General features: G+C 35.2%; 2 protein-coding genes and 2 long non-coding RNA genes across 5 annotated transcripts; 2 read left to right on the top strand and 2 right to left on the bottom strand.

The window, feature by feature from the left end:
* The first annotated feature begins 1,376 nt into the window (after window positions 1–1,376).
* Window positions 1,377–2,411, top strand: LOC144574663 (uncharacterized). Its single transcript, XR_013518272.1, has 2 exons — window positions 1,377–1,760; window positions 2,077–2,411. It is a non-coding gene; the product is annotated as an uncharacterized LOC144574663 (long non-coding RNA).
* Window positions 2,412–2,930: 519 nt separating this feature from the next.
* Window positions 2,931–6,487, bottom strand: LOC144574662 (uncharacterized). Its single transcript, XM_078324668.1, has 2 exons — window positions 3,641–6,487; window positions 2,931–3,509 (listed from the first exon to the last, which is right to left on the bottom strand). The coding sequence occupies exons 1-2, from the start codon at window positions 6,387–6,389 to the stop codon at window positions 3,160–3,162; spliced, it is 3,099 nt and encodes a 1,032-aa protein (XP_078180794.1). The 5' UTR covers window positions 6,390–6,487; the 3' UTR covers window positions 2,931–3,159.
* Window positions 6,488–13,415: 6,928 nt separating this feature from the next.
* On the bottom strand, window positions 13,416–19,679 carry LOC144575003 (HIPL1 protein-like). Its single transcript, XM_078325118.1, has 8 exons — window positions 19,570–19,679; window positions 19,138–19,295; window positions 17,297–17,621; window positions 16,685–17,121; window positions 15,873–16,089; window positions 15,279–15,457; window positions 14,543–14,784; window positions 13,416–14,103 (listed from the first exon to the last, which is right to left on the bottom strand). The coding sequence occupies exons 1-8, from the start codon at window positions 19,658–19,660 to the stop codon at window positions 13,701–13,703; spliced, it is 2,052 nt and encodes a 683-aa protein (XP_078181244.1). The 5' UTR covers window positions 19,661–19,679; the 3' UTR covers window positions 13,416–13,700.
* LOC144575004 (uncharacterized) lies at window positions 14,048–16,470 on the top strand. Of its 2 annotated transcripts, none has more exons than XR_013518337.1 (3): window positions 14,048–14,185; window positions 15,918–16,048; window positions 16,156–16,470. It is a non-coding gene; the product is annotated as an uncharacterized LOC144575004 (long non-coding RNA). The 2 variants fall into 2 exon arrangements; XR_013518338.1 differs by lacking the exon at window positions 14,048–14,185 and adding an exon at window positions 14,782–15,357.
* Window positions 19,680–19,945: the final 266 nt, after the last annotated feature.

Genomic DNA, 19,945 nt, shown 5'->3' with positions numbered 1-19,945 from the left:
TGGATTAATTAATTCAACTGTATAAACTTTAATTGAGATCCTTCCCACACGTCTTTATGTACGGTTTGGGATGATATTTTATTCCATATTCTATACCAACTTCTAGTTTTTTTTTTCTCACTGTTTTTCCTAGATGCTCGCTTTATTTTATTATTTGATCTTTTTTTTTTTTTCTTCTGCCACAATATATATGGCTAGTAAATTGCAAAACAGAGACAAAACTACATTATATGGCGTGTATAGTATTTTATGAAGGTTGCATATTCTTTTTTTTTTTCCTCAATAAAAGTCCATGAAATGTAGGTTTATTTTAAGTGAAATAATAATTACACCAAATTAAAATTATTGCAACAAATTATTATATTATGTATTACAATAAGAATTCTCTAAATTAATTGGTTGAAGTTCTGCTAACATTATCTATCCGTCCGGCCATCTTTAATATAGACGGTCATAATTAAATATGAAAAATATAGGGTTTGCCGCTTGGTATTCGCCCGTGACTCGATCGGTAACAGCTTGTTCATAAAATTAGCTCGCTCGCTACAGACTTGAGCTAGAATTAATGAGTTTGAGTTTGGCCTGGCTCGGCATGAGCCAACTCGGTCGTTAACGAGCTATTTAATATACATAGTTTAATAGTTTAATCGGATCCGTTCACTTTAGATTGGGGATATTATGGTCGATGGATGTTATAGCCAGTGTTATGGTAATTGCACTTTGAACTGTGTTTAAGTTTATTGGTAATTTTGTATGAAATATGTGTGAATTAATTATGAGCAACTAAATTAATTTGTATGAATTTATTTGATTTGATATGCATGAATTTATTCTGTGAATATGTTTGCATGAATTTAGGATTTTGATATATTTGTATTTTGTATGTATGAATTTAGTTGTAAACTTAATTTATAGTAGTTGATTTGCTTAATTACAATTGAATTAAGAGTATTTCTCATTAATTAGTTATATAAATATTATTTTGTTTTAGTCATAATTGATAAGATGTGTTATGAAAATTCAAGATATAGCAGAAAATAAAATATATAAATTTTTAAATTTGTCAAGCTAGTAACGAACAAGCTCGGCTTGCTTGGATAAGCCACGAGTCAATCTTAAGTAGTAATTTCTACTCGGAACTTAAAATTCAAACTCATTCGCTCAGCTTGATCATAAATAAGCTGATTATGAGTGAGACTTAATTCGCTCGTTGCCACCCCTAGTTTAAATTATGAATGAATGAATAAACGGATGAATTTGATTGGCAGGATTTTCCTGTCCGCATGATTCGGTTCCAATTAATTGCAATTTTAGTTGACCGGAAAAAAGTTACTGCCACGAACTTAGTTTGCTATTGCAACGAGAAACCCTCCGTTCTTTGAATCGGATTCTTAAGAAACTCAAACTTTGATTGTCGATCCGTATCTAACCTCAAATTTTGAGTTACTTCAGGCATCCGAACCCCGTTCTTTGCCGAGCAAAATCTCGCGCTCTCTCTTTCCCCAGACATTCACTTAAAACTATCCTTGTAACAATCGCGGGTGATGGAGAGGAGCAATGTGTCATTTAAATCCGCTCCAGTGATGGTTCTGATCCGAGACCTCGAGTTCATTGCCCCTCTCTTCTCTCTTTTGCTCGCTCTGCATATCTCTGCCACGTTCGATTTGGAATTGTGACCTGTGAATTGTTTGTAATTGGGAAACCTTGATGCCTACTAAAATCAAAGGCCTTGTATCTCTCTTGTCTCTTTGGACTAAAAGGTACAGATCAGCAATATATAATTTCTTTAATTTATCTGGTGATAAGTTCCTTTGATTGTTATTGTTTAATCTGAGTTGAAGGTAGATGTGCTATAAAATAGTTGGATTGGATTAACTGTTATAAAGGAATTATATAAGGTTAATTATTTTTGCTCGATGTTTTTGTACAAATGTGGTAAAAAAAATGAATTTATATATATGGTCTTATATTGATTGCAAGGAAAAGCATCTGTTCCATTTGAACACACCGTTGCCAACCAATCAAGCAAATTGAATGTAAAAGGCAATTGTTTGTGCAACTTCCTTTTGATATTAGGACTTTAGCGTTACTGGAGAATCTGACATGTTTGAGCCAGGATGAAGAAACTAAAACATAGAAGGTTCAGAGAAGGATAGCATCAGCAAATAGAGTTCTAACTCTTTAATTCTTTTGATGTAAATAGTAACATACTCAGGATTGTAGTGCTTCAAAGCACTGAATATAGGTCGTTTCTAAAAGTGTTGTAGGTGGAAACTAGTATATTAGGGAGTTTTTGAAAATTGTAATTTCTTCTAGTTAAGTTGAGATTCCAATAAAATTTAGCTTTTGTAATGCATAGGCTAAGTACAGCTAGTGAATGCATAATGATTGAATAAAGATTTTGAATCTAACATTATCCTTTTTTATTGTTGTAAAAAATTCAGGTACTTTAATAAGGGGTAAGGGTTACTGATAGCAGTAGTCTGGAGGTGCAATTGTTAGCTTCTGGACTATTTGGTACCAGTAATAGCAACACTGGTACCAAAAGGTTGGTGGCTTTCTTATTTACTGCATTAATTTCTTTTACTGAGCTGTGATGCTTGATGCTTATTTTGGTGTTTCGGGTCTGATTCGAGCAAGCTTTGCTAGGTCTAATTTGTCAGTTTTGTTCTCACAACTGTACACCAGTTGGATGTTTTATCATCATTCACTTGGTAAACTTATTATGCCTGATTACCCAAGATTTAGGGATCATTTTCTTAATAAAGCCATGACACATCAATGTTTACATAACCATATTCATCAATTATGTATTTGCACCCGCTTTATGGAGAGATTACAAAATACACCATGGTCACGAATCAGTCATGTACCACCGAAGGAACAGAACTGGTACCAACCTAGCACAAATCTTGATTTAACCCTTGAAGGAAAATGTAAATCATAATTGTATTTACTGGTATGAGATAGTACAAAGGTTTTACAGAGATCTGATTATTTTAAAACAATCAGTGTTTCAAGGAGACCTGCATACCGTAGACTAAAAACCCAATTGCTTCTAATTAAGACTTCACCAAAATGAAGAAAGTACGTTCTACCCAAGTCAAATAAAAATAGAAATAAAAAACCTAAATTGTACAATATCCTCAAAAATTCCATTTATAGGAGCAGCATCTCCTTTGCATTGACAAGTTGTGTTACAACATCCTTGATCTTCATTCGTTCTCTTGGTCTTGTCTTTGCACAAGAAAGGCCGGTTCTGAGAATCAATTCTAGGCATGTTTCTAACCTCTCGCCCAACTCGCTTGATTCTTTTGAAATAAGCGATGCATCGACGATCTGAGCGGCTGGCAAACCGTTTGACAGTTGATTCTCTACAAACTTTTGAAGAGTGAGGCCATCCTTAAGCATGTCATCAGTTGGTCGTTTCGCTGTGAACAACTCTATGAGGAGTATTCCATAGCTGTATACGTCACCTTGCGGCGAGACGTGGTTGCCCACACCATACTCTGTTATTTTTCACAAAAACAATTAATAGTAAAAAATCAGCACCATAACCTATATTTAATCTACATATGTACTTAGTTGATGTGTAGAAATCAAAGATCAAAAGAGGTAAAAAAACAAAGGGGAATATTACCTGGAGGAACATATCCAATGGATCCCTTAACAGCAATTGACGTGGAGGGTGCTTTGTACCCCTTCCCATTTATCTTTTGAAGGATCCTTGCTAGGCCGAAATCACCGACGTGAGCAGTCATGTCGTCATCGAGAAGCACGTTACTTGGTTTCAGATCACAATGCACGATTGGTGTTGGACAATAATTGTGCAGGTAGTTGACCGCTGAAGCCACATCTACTGCTATGTTCACTCTTTCAGCAAGTGTTAGGTTCCGACACCCGATTTTCTGATCCGCTTTTGGATGCACCCACATATCGAGATTTCCATTGGGCATAAACTCAAATACCAAAGCCTTGAATTCGCTACCTGAACTATCGACACTCGAGCATACCGTCAGTATTTTAAGAAGATTGCGGTGCCGGATATTTCTCAGGGCCTCACACTCTGCCATGAAACTCTTGAATGCTCCCTGCTGCTGGAGATCAAGCACCTTTACCGCTATCAACTCATCACCGCCCAAATTTCCCTTAAACACAGATCCGTAACTCCCCACACCAATCAGATTATCAAACGAGAAGTCATCGGTTGCCTTTTCCAATTCTGCATATGAAAGATTCAATAACTGGCCCTCTAAAGGCGCCGCCTTAAATGAGCGCCTTTTGCTCCTCGAGTTTCTCTTCGAGATGAATACAACGTACAAGCAAGGCACCAAGATAACCAAGAGGATTACACAAGCAATAGGAACTGCTATCTTTACTACCAAGTGGTTTTTCTTCTTTGGTGCTTCACCCGGGCAAGTAGGAAGATCCAAGCTCGATATGCCTCCGCATAATTGGCTGTTTCCTAGTACTGAAACAGCAGTCTGGTTTGCAAAGATACCATTTGTCGGGACTTTGCCGGTGAGTTCATTGAAAGAAAGGTTTAGATGCTGCAAAAAGGGGAATTCGGCAAGATAATCAGGAAAGTTACCGGACAGGTTATTATTTGACAGGTCGAGAACCTTTAGACCTCTTAGATTTTTGAAAGAAACCGGAATTGATTCGTTGAAAAAATTGTTATTCATGGTAAGGGTTTCCAATGCTAGACACTGACCAAGACCGCTAGGGATTTGATCTGATAGGTTGTTGTAGGAGATATCGAGATAACCAAGGCTTTGGAGCCGAGCAATTTCTGGTGGCAATGGCCCGCTCAACAAATTATGAGACAAGCTGAGATAATATGACAGGGAAGATAGGCTAAGGAGCTCCTTCGGGATGGATCCGCTCAGACGATTGTGAGAAAGGTCTAAGATATTCAAATTCTTACATTTGCCAATGCTCTGTGGTATCTCGCCTTGCAATTGATTATGGTCAAGATAAAACTCATTCAAACGCGTAAGATTTCCAATACAAGATGGTATAGGTCCTGATAATTGATTTCTATACAGGATCAAAGCTTCCAAATTTGATAGTTGACAAATCGAGTCCGGTATATTGCCGCTAAATTGGTTGCCCTTGAGGCCCAAGGTGTTCAAATTGAGCAGATTTGAGATCTCCGAAGGAATTTCTCCGGTTATTTGGTTATCCCACATCGTCAGCCATGACAGCCCAGTCGAAAGATTTCCCACCGAGCTAGGTAAGCTTCCACTCAGATTGTTCGTGTCTAAGCTCAAGTGGTCTAACATGGTGCAATTGGCCAGAGATTGAATGAAATCCCAATCACTCGCTTCCTTAGCTTCGAGATGGTTATCTTCGAGACCGAGCCACGAAAGGTTTTTTAGCATGCCAAAATTTGCAGGAATTTTACCAGAAAACTGATTCTGCGACAAGTCAATCTCTTCAAGACCAGATATGTTGGCCAAAGAAGTAGGAATAAGGCCAGTTAGTTGGTTATCATACATATTAAGTATTCGGAGGTTTGGGAGGTAGCTTCCGATGTTAGAGGGAAGTTCGCCTGAGAACAGGTTAGTGTACCCGACGAGGTCATTTAGAGCGGTTAAGTTATAGAGATTAATCGGAATAGAGCCCGAGAGCATATTGGTTGATACTTTGAAGAAAACGAGGCTACGGAGGTTGCCCAGCTGGGGCGGTAACTCTCCATCAAGGTTGTTTTTACTGAGATCCAAAATAGTGAGGCGTGAGAGATTTCCCAGAGATGCCGGGATGGCACCCGTGAGCCTATTGCTTGTGAGTTGCAGTCTTGTAAGAGAAGTAAGATTGCCTAGCTGCGCTGGTATTTGACCGGTGAGGTTGTTTGAGGACAGGTCAAGAGATGTGAGAACGGTTAACTTACCAAGGGATGCAGGGATTTCCCCGGTGAGGCTGTTTTTGGAGAGGTTGAGATGTGTGAGGTTGGAGAGATCCTGCAGTTGCGGCGGCACGCTTCCAACAAAGCCGTTGGCCGAGAGATCAAGGAGAGAGAGGCTGATGATGCCTCCCAGGGCAGGAGGTATATCTCCGGCGATCATGTTGCCGGCGAGCTGTAGTGTGGTGAGACGCGTGAGGTTTGCCAGAGAAGGGGACAGAGTGCCAGCGAGACTCAGAGACTCCAGGACAAGGCTGGTGACGCGCTGCTGTGTGCAGTTGACACCTGTCCACTGGCACAGAGGCACACTGGTGTTCCAAGAGCTCATGGCGCCTGAGGGGTCACTGCTGATTGCAGCCTTGAAGGCGAGCAGTGCTAGCTGGTCGCTGTCACTGTCATTTCCAGCGCACTCGGATAACTGCGGAAAGAGAAGAAGAGTAAAGAAGAGGAAGAAATATAACAGAGAGAGGCACCCAATGGCCATCTCTGGTGAGCGAGCAAACAAATCAATTAGTTTGTTCGTTAGTTTGTTTGTTTGCTTGTTTTGATTAGTGGAATTAAATGGGTGGTATATGCCTGGGGAAGATGGCCACTGTTTAGTGTTTTTTTACGACTGGGTTGCGGCAGCTTTTTAAAGTAGTTCAACCTTATCAGTTATCAGCTGGCGCGCCAATTGAAATTATTGAATAGACATGAATAATTGGCGCAACTCATTAAGTCAATGGTCAAGAAGTCTTCTACTTTACTTCGTCGTAAAAATATTAAATATACCTGTCTGGCACCGCATTAATTAAAAAAGAATTTGTTCGTTGAAAAATTTGTAATCATTTCAAAGAGAACGATTCCACACCGGCACTGCGGCACACCCTCAACCACTCATCAATATATTTGGGAATTTCACGTATACCATTCAAAAAGTATGAAATTACGTAGTGTTCTCTCCAAATTCTACATTTTAAATTAAAACAATTCATATGTTTACTTAATTTAATTTAGATATATATTAAATATATTCAAAATTAAAATTAATTATATTAAAAATTCTGAAACTACAATTAATCGAGAAAGGATTAAATTAAAACTGGACCATTCTTCTTGAACACTTTCTTTCCAATTTCCATCTTTATGTTGTATTTTTCAAAATACCATAATCTCAGTTTTCTCCTATCTAAATCTCAAGAACTCTTCCTCTTCGGATATCATCTTGAACAAACTTGATTAAAATGACACTAGAGATGATTAAAAGTTATCAAAATGAGAGATTTTGACGCAAATCCAACAAACGTGATTGAAATGATGATAGAGAGTGTTAAAAGCAGTCAAAAAGATGGATTTAGTGCAAGAAAAAATGAATAGGAACACAATTTTGATGCTAAAAGAATAGAAAAGCGATCAGACCAGAGAAGAGACATATTATGTACTTAATTATACATTATATAATATTAAATATAATTTAATCTCATTTTCTAATTAATTTAAACATGTGAGTTATTAATTTAAAATAGTAAATAAATAATTATAAAATTTTGGTGGGAACGGGGAGTGGTGCACATGAAATTCCCCGTCAACAATATTCAATAATAGTGGTGTCCTTGGTTGTCCTTTCGTCCTGAAAAGTTTTTTTTTGTTTTTTTGTTTACCAAAAGACCCATAACCCATTGGCCATACAGAATCACAGATACATGAAAATCACATCCTTCTGAAAAGATTGAAAAATATCTATTCCTGAAACCCCCACATGGGCCACATGGGGCATATGTCTCAGCCACTGTGCTACACAGTGCTTGACAATGTGAAAGCATGGGAAAGTAAAACCTCCCAGCCATAGATTCTATCCTTTTTAGCCAATCCATCAGCTATTCCATTTTCCGATCTGTCAATGTGAAAGCATTCAAACATCTCGTTTGCCTGGAACTCCTCCATGCTTCGAGAACGTTGACATATGCTCTATAAGGAGCCCTTAATTAGAGCACACACAACGACTCAGGATCCAAGTCTCAAGTGTGAACGAGTTTTGAGGGGAATCCGTATCACGTACCCAATCCGATGACTTCGAGTCACGCAAGAAAGAGCACCCAACTACCAGCTCTTGTTTTTTATTTTCCTTTGTCTTTTCTCCGTTAAAGTCCGAATATTAACAAAGTTACCAATTTGGTTAAAACTTAAAAACTAAAGAAATGATCTGGTTCAAACACAATTTAGGTAATTTATATATATACCCATCATTTTTTGCGATCACCTTAGAGGCTTTTAGACTAGTCTAAACCGTTCATAAACCATTGGGTATGTAATTAGAAAAGTGATTCACTTACAATATTTGGAGATCAGAATAAGAAGAAGTGAGGAAAAGAGATGGACTCTGTGGTTTATGTGTACAACGTGGGCACAGAGTCTATGCCACCGGAAATGTTGGTAGAGAGGATTATAAGTGAGTTTCATCTGTGGAGGAAGTTCGGTTCTGCTAAACCAATTTCAGAAGATTAATAGATAGTTTATATTATTTTATTTATTTCTTATATTCTGTTGGTGGGGGCTGTAGATGATAGACTTTTATCTCAGTTTTATGCTTTTGAGTAGGGCACTGTTTTTAGCCCCATGTAGGATGTAATTATAAATTTTGGTTGACGTGCTGTGCTGCACTTGCTAATGCAAACAATCCCGGTAGCTTCTACCATGTAATTTAAAAAAAAACAAGATTTTACAACAATTTAACTTTACAATTTTTAAAATTCAAACAGTTGATCTAAAGCGTTTAACATGATATCTATATTAAAATATGCTTGGAGATCAAATTTTATATTTTTTTGAATTTTTTTAATTTTACAAAACTGTTGTTTTTCAGTGGTCCAAAACTATCTAAAAACAACAGTTTTGTAAAATATTTAATAAATAGTTAAAAAAATCTTTAAAAATGTAAAATTTGATCTTCAAGCACATTTTATAGAGATCATGTTTAATGATTTGGATCGACTATTTGGACTTTGAAAATCGCAATACCAAATTATTATAAGATGTTGTAACTTTTAAATATTGTAAGTGGATTTCTCCTCATGTAATTAATCAGTATATATTCGGGAGCGGGAGTGTTCCAATACCCATCAGATCAGGTCCCGTCTGATAAGCATTCTAAACCCTTGGATTTCATCAATTATCGTATCTTCTTGATTAACTGAGCACCCTCAATCGAACTGAATTTAGCAATTATAGACCTAATTAGCTAATTAAACCCACTAAAATTCATCTCCTCTTTTCCGACTCTTCACCGATTTCACATCCTCGTCCCTCTCTGATTTTTTTTTGTGTGAAATTAAGTATGTAATAAAAATTATGTTTTTTTTTTTGAGTAAATATTGGAGGCCAAGCCATCTAACTATTTAATAATCCAAAAATGATTGCTCCTTCCAGTTTTCGAACCCGCAACTTCCTATAAGAAAAGTAATATCTTTGTCACTAAATTAAATGTTGATTCTTAATAAAAAAAAATGTTTAAATAAATAAATTTATTGTTTGAAATTTAAATTGTCATTTGAGATAAATAATAACATAATTTTTGTGTTGTTTTGACATGTATAGTCGCGTGCGGTCATGTATAATCTAATGTAATATTTCGTAATATAATCTGACTGATTCGCGTGTTGTGATGTACTAATTTACTTGAAAAGAGTGATCACTGCATGTGATACATCACCGATACATGTATCGTCACATAACTATGACTTGCATATTACAGTTTAATTAAGATTTAAAGAAAAAAGATAAAGAGAGGAATGAAATTGTATTTTCTTAATTTTATTATTAGTATACAATTGCATATTACAGTTTAATTAAGATTTAAAGAAAAAAGATAAAGAGAGGAATGAAATTGTATTTTCTTAATTTTATTATTAGTACAAATGTATACTGAGGGGTGAAAACGGATCCGGCGGATATCCGCTCCGAATCCGCCTATTATCTGTATCTATTTCATTCAGAGCGTATAATGCACGGATTTGAATCCAGATAATTATCTATTATTCACAATTAATTCGGAGCAGATAATTCACGAATTTGAATCCGAATACCTATCTATTATTCACAATTAATTCGGATACGGATTGGGATAATTTTCTATACCCATAAACGGAACGGATATCTGAATATATCCGCGAACCCTCAGGTTGTTCCAAACCCGCGAAAACATTTCACCAGTAGCGTGCGAGATGTATAGATAAGCATAGTGACATGATACGCGAATAATTCGCGTATAATTCGCGTATAAAACGTTTTTTTTATGTTCCCGAACCGAACGCCGTTCAAAACGGAGAAAAACGTATAATACGTTTTATTCGCGAATAAAACGCGAATCACGTTTTATTCGCGATAAAAACGCGAAAAAAACGGAAATTTTTTTTTTTTTTTTTTGCTGGTGTTTTCTCTTGAATTTTTTTTTTTTTTTTTGCTTCCGTAGTGTACCGAATCATTCCCGAATTATACCCGAATCACGAATTTTTGAACTCGCCGAACCGAACCCGAACTTTTGATTTGTCACTATGTAGATAAGCGCTTCAAATTTATTTATATAACAAATGTGATATAAGATCCGGATAACTCGTTGGCCGCTGCGCTACTTTTATTTGAAATTATTCAAAATTTTACGGTTGGCGTGAATTCAAAATTTTGCTATCTTCTTTAATGTCATTATTGTTAAGCATTAAAGAAGATAGCCATTGTACATTTGTACGTACTATAACAAACTTTTGTTTGATTGGAACACGTCTTAACTTCTTAATCATACACTAGTTTTCTTTTCTTTTCTTTTTTTCTTTACCTCCGTTTCTTTTCTCCATTCAGCTCCATTCCGATCTCTTTTTTATATTTCTGATTTGTTTTTTTATTTTATTTTCATCACATTTTCTCTCTATTATTTTCTAATAAAACAAATCTGGTATCTTTATATTGTTTTTATATTCCTCATATTTTTACTTGTATATTAAAGTTTATATTTTTATTTGTATCTTAATGTGTATAACTTAATTATCCGACAATTATTTGTTTCGTATCCGTGGACTATCCATCCCGTATCTGTATCTGTTTAAGGCGGATTTGATTTTGAATTTTGATATCCGTTTACTATCCGTATTCGTATCTGCTCATTATCTGACGGATGTGGTTATGATATCAGCGTTATCCGCTCTGTTTTCACCCCCTATGTATACATGTATAGGCTAGCTTAACAATCATCCGATTTTTTTATTAATAGAAAATAAATAAATAAATAAAATATCGAAAAAGGGGATGGCTTATGGGTTTTATCGATATATAGGTAGATCGGGATGGTTTATCCCGTCCAACTACCATGTTCTGGACGGGATAAACTATCCCGTCCAGATTAGTGTTTTTTTCTTTTGTTTATGGTTTCATCTCAGATAATGAAATTTTTTTTAAAAGAAATGCTATAGTACCGGACGGGATAATCTATCATGTCCAAGATTTTTTTTTTTCTTCTTTTTCTGCTAAACGAAATTAGTGAAGCACTAATCTGGATGAGATGGTTTATTCCGTCCAAAACACTGTAGCTGGACGGAATAAACCATTCCGATGTACCTATATATCGATAAAATCCAAAAGCTATCTCATTTTCCGATATTTTATTTATTTATTTTCTATTAATAAAAAATTCGGCTTTTAACCATCTAACTAATTTCTATTGATTAGCTCTAACAGCCTAACTAATTTTCTATTACAGAGTACTAATCATATTTATACACCTCCTTTGACTTGATCAATTCTTGACTCCTCCTATCATCCTCTATTACACAGCGTTAACTCTTTTTACATCCTGATTATTGTGTTATTTGAGACAATTATTTGAGAGAATCTCAACATAAACACAAATCATATATATCGTGAGATACTGACATACTGTCGTATAGTAAAAGGGTTAATTTTTCATATGCCCTTCAACTCTTCTTAATTATCTTATTTCTTTCTTCTAGAGTTCAATATATCATGTATAGCACCTGACTCTTTAAATTCTTTCTTATTTTCCCTTGAGCTTAATAAATATACATTAATTCTTTTTAAAATTTTATCAAACTAATAGTTTATACTATTTGCAAATAAAATGACAAAAATACCCTTGACAAAATAAAAAATTTGGTACCTGAAAAAAGATTAAGAAATCAATTTACGTGAAGGGAATAATATCTATAGAAAAACTGTCATGGCCCCTGAATAATTATTTATTTGAGTAATAATGGGCTAAGGAAACCACACTTTCTAGATTTTGTGCATTTTTGGATAATTACAATCCAAATGAAGGGTACAAGGAAGAGATAACTGGCTAAACTGCACAAAAGCATGAACTCATTGAGAAATTAGCAGAACCGAGCTGATTAAATATGTTTTTATGCCTTTGTTAACCTGAAGAGAATTTTTTGAATGTTTATGGAATTCTTGATAAGCGATCAGGAGGCTTGATTAACAAGAAAGAAAAAAAATAGACAATTTTTGTCTCAAATATTGAATTTTTACAAAAACCTTCTATTTATATTTGGATTGAATGTGATATTAACGGAAATCTAAGAAAACGCAGAAACAAGTTTCTGATACCATTTGTTGCATCTAGGCAAAGATAATCAGAGCACTTAATAATTGCAACTTGCAAGTTGTGTGCTCTGTAATTTAGGTTAAAAGATACATTTCTTCCTCGTTGAGATAATTCAAAACTCTTTTATGTTTGTTCAGTATTTAACAAGAGGAGAAAGCGCTTACATATCTTATAAGAGGTAATTTAGGGATCCAAGACTCCTTGGCCCTTGCATCTTCCCAATACAGAGTATCATTTATGGACACAACGGAGAAAAGAGAAAGTTCTTAGGGTATTTTTGTCCATTTGTTTTAAAACAAAATAAATTATTATTTTTTATATCTTTGACTAGGATAAATTGTTTTTTTATTAAATAAGAAATATGTGAAAGAGTTAAGGTTATATAAGATATATTAAACTCGAGAAATAAGAAATTCAAACTCAGTTGAGGGGCATATGAGATATTAACCCTTGCCGGAGGTGCGATGGTGCTTGAACAGTTACTGTTTTGAATTTATTTCTGTTCATCAATCCAAACAACATGTCTTAATATTGCAATATATACAACATGCTTTTTATAGAATTAATGAAACTACTTGGAATTGAATGTGGCATAATTTCATATAACTCAGTTTTTAATGAGCAAGTTGAGTCTGTTCATGCTTAGTTTATTAAGTTAATAAACAAATTGACAATGAGCGAGTTGATAATGAAAAGTTATTAGCGAACAAATTACGAGCAAGTAGTAATTTTCTCAGCCCTACGTGTCAATGATCCTTTTTAATCACGAATGCTTGTCAGATCTACAGTGCAGTGGAACTCGAAAGTTCAGAATGAATAGGCTAAAACGTAAATTAATAATGTGTGATAGTTGAGATATGAACTCAAATTTTTACTAACACAAAATGAAATTCTAAACCCTAAACTATAGATATAGGGATGCTGAAATGAATCATATAAAAACTGTAAAAAAAAGTGCAATTAAATTGTAATATACATTATTAAAAAAAATTAATTTGAAAGTAGTTAAGCAATCCTAACTTGGCAATAGATCCCGCCCTCTGCTTACAAGACACCCACAAACATATACAAAAAAACAATGGAGTCTGTATTCTAAATGAATGAATCCCACATACTACTGCATTAACAAAAGAAAGGAGAAAGAAAAATCAAGCAAAAAGAGGAAGGAAAAAAAAAAAGGAACTGTAGGCAGAGTACACGTGGACTCTAAAATCTGAAGCCCAGAAGAATAAACAAGCAAGTTAACACCAACAAAACTGGACTCTCCATTTTGAGACCTAATGATGCCTCAGTAGATTTCCCTGGGGATGGAGGCGGTGCTGATAGAGGGATATTTTTCTCCAATGGGCACGAGTAACCACACAAACTCGGCCTGACAACCCGGTACACTCCCTTGCTCGTCAAGTAGAATAGATCTCTATTATTATCCTGGCCGAATGAATATATGTACCCGAGCGAGGGGAGTGTACTCTTGCCGGAGAAATCACATGGAATGGGGGAACCCTTGGTGCAAGTGAAGGTGACTCTGTCTCTGCTGAAATTCCCGCTGCCACGTGGGGTCTCTGCACCCGCAAACATGTCGTTTGCATATAGGTCCCCGAAAATGAACCTAAATTGCCATGATGAAACAGGGTACTTAGTGTGAAACATCCACTTGATGCTATTTTCGAATTTCAAAGCATGCTCTGCTGGTACGTACTTGTTTACTGTCCAAGTTTTTAACTACCAGCTTTCAATTTACTTATTTTCAGTTGGCTGGTTTTGCTTTTTAGGACAAGGTTAATTCTTGTGAAGTTGAGACTAGATTAGCATGCAAGTAACAAACAGTTACATAATTTAGACATAATTGATGCTTCATACAAAAAAAATGCTTTCTGACTTTTAATTGAATAATAAGTTTATTTGAGGGTTAAGGCTTAATGAATACAAAATCAGGTTGAGGCTTAAATGTTGTAGGTTAATGCATATGTTGGTAATTTGCCTAAACAAATTGCAATACAAAAAAAGAAATAATAACTACAACTACAATGTAAAATTATTATTTATACCTTCCATACAAGCACGGATCAGTAATTCCACGGTAGACATAGCCGGAAACAATTGCAGCAGAGCCCAAGTTATTATTTACTTCTGAGCGATTGTAACCCATCACCGGGAAAATGGGGTCAATAGAGTTGGCTGAAATGTTAGGACCAGGGGCCCATGGGGGGGAATAGAGATCATAGCCCTGATAAATCCTCCACCCATAATTTCCTCCTTTTGATATGAGATTAATTTCTTCATATGTATCCTATTTTTAATAAGATAATCTTTTATCAAAAAATGAACATATTAAGTTATTAACATAGAGTAATTTGCAATATCTATGTAAATAGTTCTGATTTTCTTTGTAACTATTTGTCCTAATGGTGTAGGGTAGCCTACAGTTAAACTTGAGATGAGCATTTGTTTTAATTCTTGATTGATGTATTATTATTCTAGGTTTTCCTAGGATTGCTTCAATTGAGCACCAAAAGAAATTCTCTTTAATTGTAATTTGTAGAAAGTTACTAATTATTCTCCAACAGGTTTGTTCAATGATTTGACCACATGGTAAAAGTTTTTTAAGCACAGGTTTAAATTTGGTATCAGCTAGGTCCCAATTGAGAACATGTGTGCATTGGTAGTATGTTAAAATTCTGATATGGTAACTATTAGCAAACATGCAATTTGCAAATATTATATATATCGCAATCACCTATGCATGGAAGTGATATTCAGTCAAGAAGTGAGAAGAGAAATTACCTCGCTAGTTTCACCACAAAACAAATATGCAGGCCTTTCTGCGTCATAGCTACAGCGCCACGGATTTCGATGACCTAAGGTATAGACCTCCGGCCTGAATGTTCGATCAGTGAAGTATGGGTTATCCTTTGGAATCGAATAATTTCCCCATAAAGTAAGGTTGTCGATATCAGATTGAGCTAAAAACACAAAACAGAGCAACAAAGTCATGCTAAATTTCTATTAGAACATACAAGTATTTATGTAGCAGTTGCCACACCAGATTGTAGATGCTAATCTCACTTCTTCTTTTTTTGTACATTATGCTTTTGTGCTACTGATATTGTCTTTGTTCTGATGAGTTTGATATCTCATTAGTGCTTCACTATTTAAAGAACCCTTCTGGTGAGACTAATTTGAAAAAAAAACAAAAATTATACTCAAACACAGTTACCATCGAATATAATTCAAGCCATAGAATACTTGTAAACTCTATGACAGTGTCTGATTCCCAATAATGCTTAAGAATCGGTATTCCCCGCAAACCATACTAATAGATACTCCACACAAGCCTAGATAAATGTTATTTAAAGTCATTGCATGCTGAGTACGTACTTGGCATGATGTCAATATTGAGTCTAAGAGTTTTCCCAAGCACAGATTTCTTGAGCTGTGCAAAATTCCAGGGATCGCCATTGTTGCCGCCATCTCCCATCATAAAATAGAGATACCCATCAGTTGGGCCGAAGTATATTTCTCCTGCATGGTGATTATTGTACGGAAGCCCCATAGTAAATACCCTTGAAACTTCAGTTGGATTTGCATTTTTTGCCTAATTTTTAACAAGTGAAAAGAAGCACAATAGTGTCAGCCTTACTTTTCATCATTTTTTGTATAGAATAGAAGCTCAATATGAGCCACCTGTTCCTTTTAATTATATAAAGTTAGAAACTGAAAAAAAAAATCTTAAAATGAGGGGGAGTTTGGCTTCAGTAAAGATTAGAGAATACTTTGTATTTTATTGATTAATATACAAATATATGAATAGGATTATCAACAATCCCCACCATATATTTTCCTCCTTTAACATTACTGAGCTCTTTCATCACGTTTATATCAGCCGGTTCCATACTCAACAAATACTGTTATTTTGGATAACTTAAGGCTGTTTCTGAGCTCTTTTGATTTACCAATAAGGTAGACCTTGAAGAAAGAAATAGAAATTAAAATCTGGTAAAAAAACATGCAGGACAAAAATTCATGCATACATAGTAGGATTCTACTGTTTGTTTTGTGAAAAGACAAAATAAATGCAAATGCAACTTCCATACCAAACACAGTATTCTAAAATGCTAGCATGTAATCTAAGAATATACCATGCAATATATTGTATATCAAAATGGATAATTGAAGGAACATGAAAGTACCATGTTAGGAGAGGCTGAAGTGCCATTAACAGTATATTCAGCAACGACTGTATGAAACTGGCATGGAAACGCACCTTGACTTGTTCCAAGTTTCAATGGGTCACAATTAATCTCCGAGTTACACGAGCATTTGCCAGAACAGGTGGCTGACTTGGACTTGTCACAATTGTACGCCACAAAGAATCTCCCATTTGCCGCAAAATTTGGGTGGAACGTGAAGCCATTCAAACCGAACTCATTGTCATAGTGAACCAAATCAGTCAGGTCGATAAATGGGTTTGTCAAGTCTATATCAAGTGTTTTGCCTGACCCCTGAGGTGGAACTGTCGCTAGAAAGATCTTACCAGATTGTGTTGCCAGAAAGACCCGGTTGGAACCATCAGGATGCGGTGCAAAATTTGTGTATGACCCATTGAAAATCTTCTCAAGGCATATACCTATCAGGGGAGACATCAAGATATTACATAGATGGTACATTTCAATTTGTGTTATAAGAAATCAGAAAGTAGAGGGTATAAGAGGTTTTAAGTAGGCATATAAGATATTGTTCATTCTTCGGGTAGGCACATTTCAAATACTTTGTTGAAAGAGAAGGCAGAAGAGACTAATGACCTTGAGGTGGAGGAGCAGGTTGTGTTCCATTAAATCCGACTGACGTGCCGCCACTGAAACAGAGAGCCTGATCAGTGGCACCGCTGCCAACTGCTGCGCAGAAATCGGTAGCTGCTTTGTAGCTGTCAGAGAGCTTGTTTGGGGAGGCATTGCTGGTGGCAAAGGGCGAATTGGGAATAGTAACATCCTTGCATGTGTTCCAGGTCTCTGTGCAAAAGTCGGTTGTGGAGTTGGTAGGAGATGACAAGGCCACCAGCTTGGTGTTGCAGAGAGCTGGGAAGTTTGTGGATTTTGAGTACAGGTCGAAAGCGTAGGGGTTACATTGCTGTGTGCAAATAAATCTTATAATTAGCACATGTGATTTTGTGAATTGAACATTGCATGATTAAACATCATTAATTGATTTACTTGTAACATTTTTCTTGAATAACTTTGATGCATTGATACTCTTTTCAGTCTATTGCATCCACAATATATACTTCACATATCTTCGATTATTTTATACTGAGACTTGCTAGTCATGGTCATTATTAGCCATGATTCCCTAAAGCAATTCCTCAAACACTTCACGTGCAACCACAGTACCACTGCATATTTTAACCAGTAATCAACACCTTAACATTATCATTATTTCAATGAACCATGAAATTGAACAACAAAACCATATAACAGAAACAGAATGAAAAACCAAGAATTATTACCGTGAAGTCAGTCGAATCTAGAAAAGAAGTGAACAAAAACACGGAGATTTAAATGGTTTCACTATGACCACTAAACTCGCAAGCTTCCAAACTGTTTAGGTGATTGCACGAACAAGTATGCAATCGTTTTGACGAACGAACCCAAGCACCGATATTATATATAATTAATTGGGTCCGATAACAACATTTAAAGAGCAAATTGTGGCAAAAAGAAAGATGCTGATTCAAATGAATACTAAACACTTAAGTAGTTGTTATTAAAAATAAAAATAAAAATAAAAAATGAAACAGCTCGTGTATACCCCTCTAAAATTATAAAATTAGCTTTTGGTTTTCAAAAACTGTAAAATATCATATTCACCGTTCCAAAATGTGCAACTCTCAAATGGCTCTCACAGTCTCACTCCAACCGAAAATAAAGTTGAATCAATTGTTGTAACTGAAAGTCAATTTGACTCATGGCTTAAAGAATTTTTTTTAAAAACTTTAATAGTTCAATATATTAGATTAGTTATACTTCAATCGAAAAAATAAACAAGCGAGTTAATTTATTAATATTGCTGTTAGCATCAACAATATTCGAAATTTTACAGGATCACGCCACATGTATGTATTTTTTTTTATTTTACTATTCTAGATTTGACTTTGGTACTAGCTCTATAAATATATAGAATTACCCTTGTGGCTAATAATTATAACATACATGTTTTATATTAAATTAGCAACTATTCATGGTTTGACTAGCATTTGGATTCCTTATAATATAGGGTATATATATAAATATCACAGCATGTGGCTTTTCACTGAACGACCGACTACGGAGGATTAAAAAAAAATCTAATTTCTTAAAAAAAAAAATTCTCACAAAACAAGTTAGAAATACAAACTAAATCGCATTTTTGTGTGTCATCATGCCATGCATATACTTCAGCTGTATGTTGATGATTAATTTCTTCCCACAAATAATGTGGATATACAGACTTATATAAATTGAGAGAACTAGATTACCAATGTAAATTATATATATATTTAATTATTTACCACATAAAGGAATTATAGTACTTTTCTTAGTACTACGTATTGAATAAGCATATATACCCGTGAAGATTTGGAAATAATTATTTAAGAGTTTTGAATTACCGCGCAAAGAATTGACTTCATAACATGAGCGCATGCAGCATCAGAGATGTTCATCTTTGTGAATCGATCCTCAATTGCAAGGTCGTCAACTGTGCTGCAACAAGCTCGGTCGTTGTAGCCGCAAAAAGCCAGTGAAGAGTTTATCTTCTTCGGATAAGCTGTTCAAGAAATTAATTAACAAGCTAGGAAACATGATATCAGACAAGAAGTTAACAAAAAAAATAATTGCTAAAAGCCTAGAGCAAGTTAAGGTGAAAGAGAAACATAATTTAGACATCATAAATTTTATTGCTTGTATGTAGAAAAAAAAATTCTACTATTGTGTTTATATAAAGTCTTAGTTTCAAAATATTGATATTTATTTTTAAGAAAGAGAAAGAGAGAAGGAAAATAGGAGGTGATGTGTGTGTGCGTGTGCGCGCGTGAGCTTACACTGATCCATGCACATCGGTGCGGAATAGCAACTTGGCAAGAGGAAAAGATAAAGGAGCAAAACAAAAGGAGCCATTGCTTCAAACCTCATCTCTAACAAATGAACCTCTTGTGAGATGAGAGAGGCAGGAATCACTCTCTTTATATTTCTCTTTGATGCTTACAGTGCAAATAGAATATATAGTTTTTTCCACCTTGTTTTTTTCTTTTCTTATTAAATACCAGCATGTCTCTGGTTGACTTGCAAAACAACTCGTTTAAATTTGCAAAATTGCATGATCACTCTTCAACCTCCTACAATTTCATGTTAAGTCCTTGAATTAACAATGCACTAATATGATGCTATATGTCAATTGTTTATGTTTAGTTATAGTTC

This window comes from Carex rostrata, chromosome 23 (assembly GCF_964058835.1).
Source record: "Carex rostrata chromosome 23, lpCarRost1.2, whole genome shotgun sequence".
In the NCBI taxonomy this organism is placed as follows: Eukaryota; Viridiplantae; Streptophyta; class Magnoliopsida; order Poales; family Cyperaceae; genus Carex; species Carex rostrata.
Note: the sequence above shows the minus strand (reverse complement) of the source record. Positions and strands in the feature narration are given on the sequence as shown.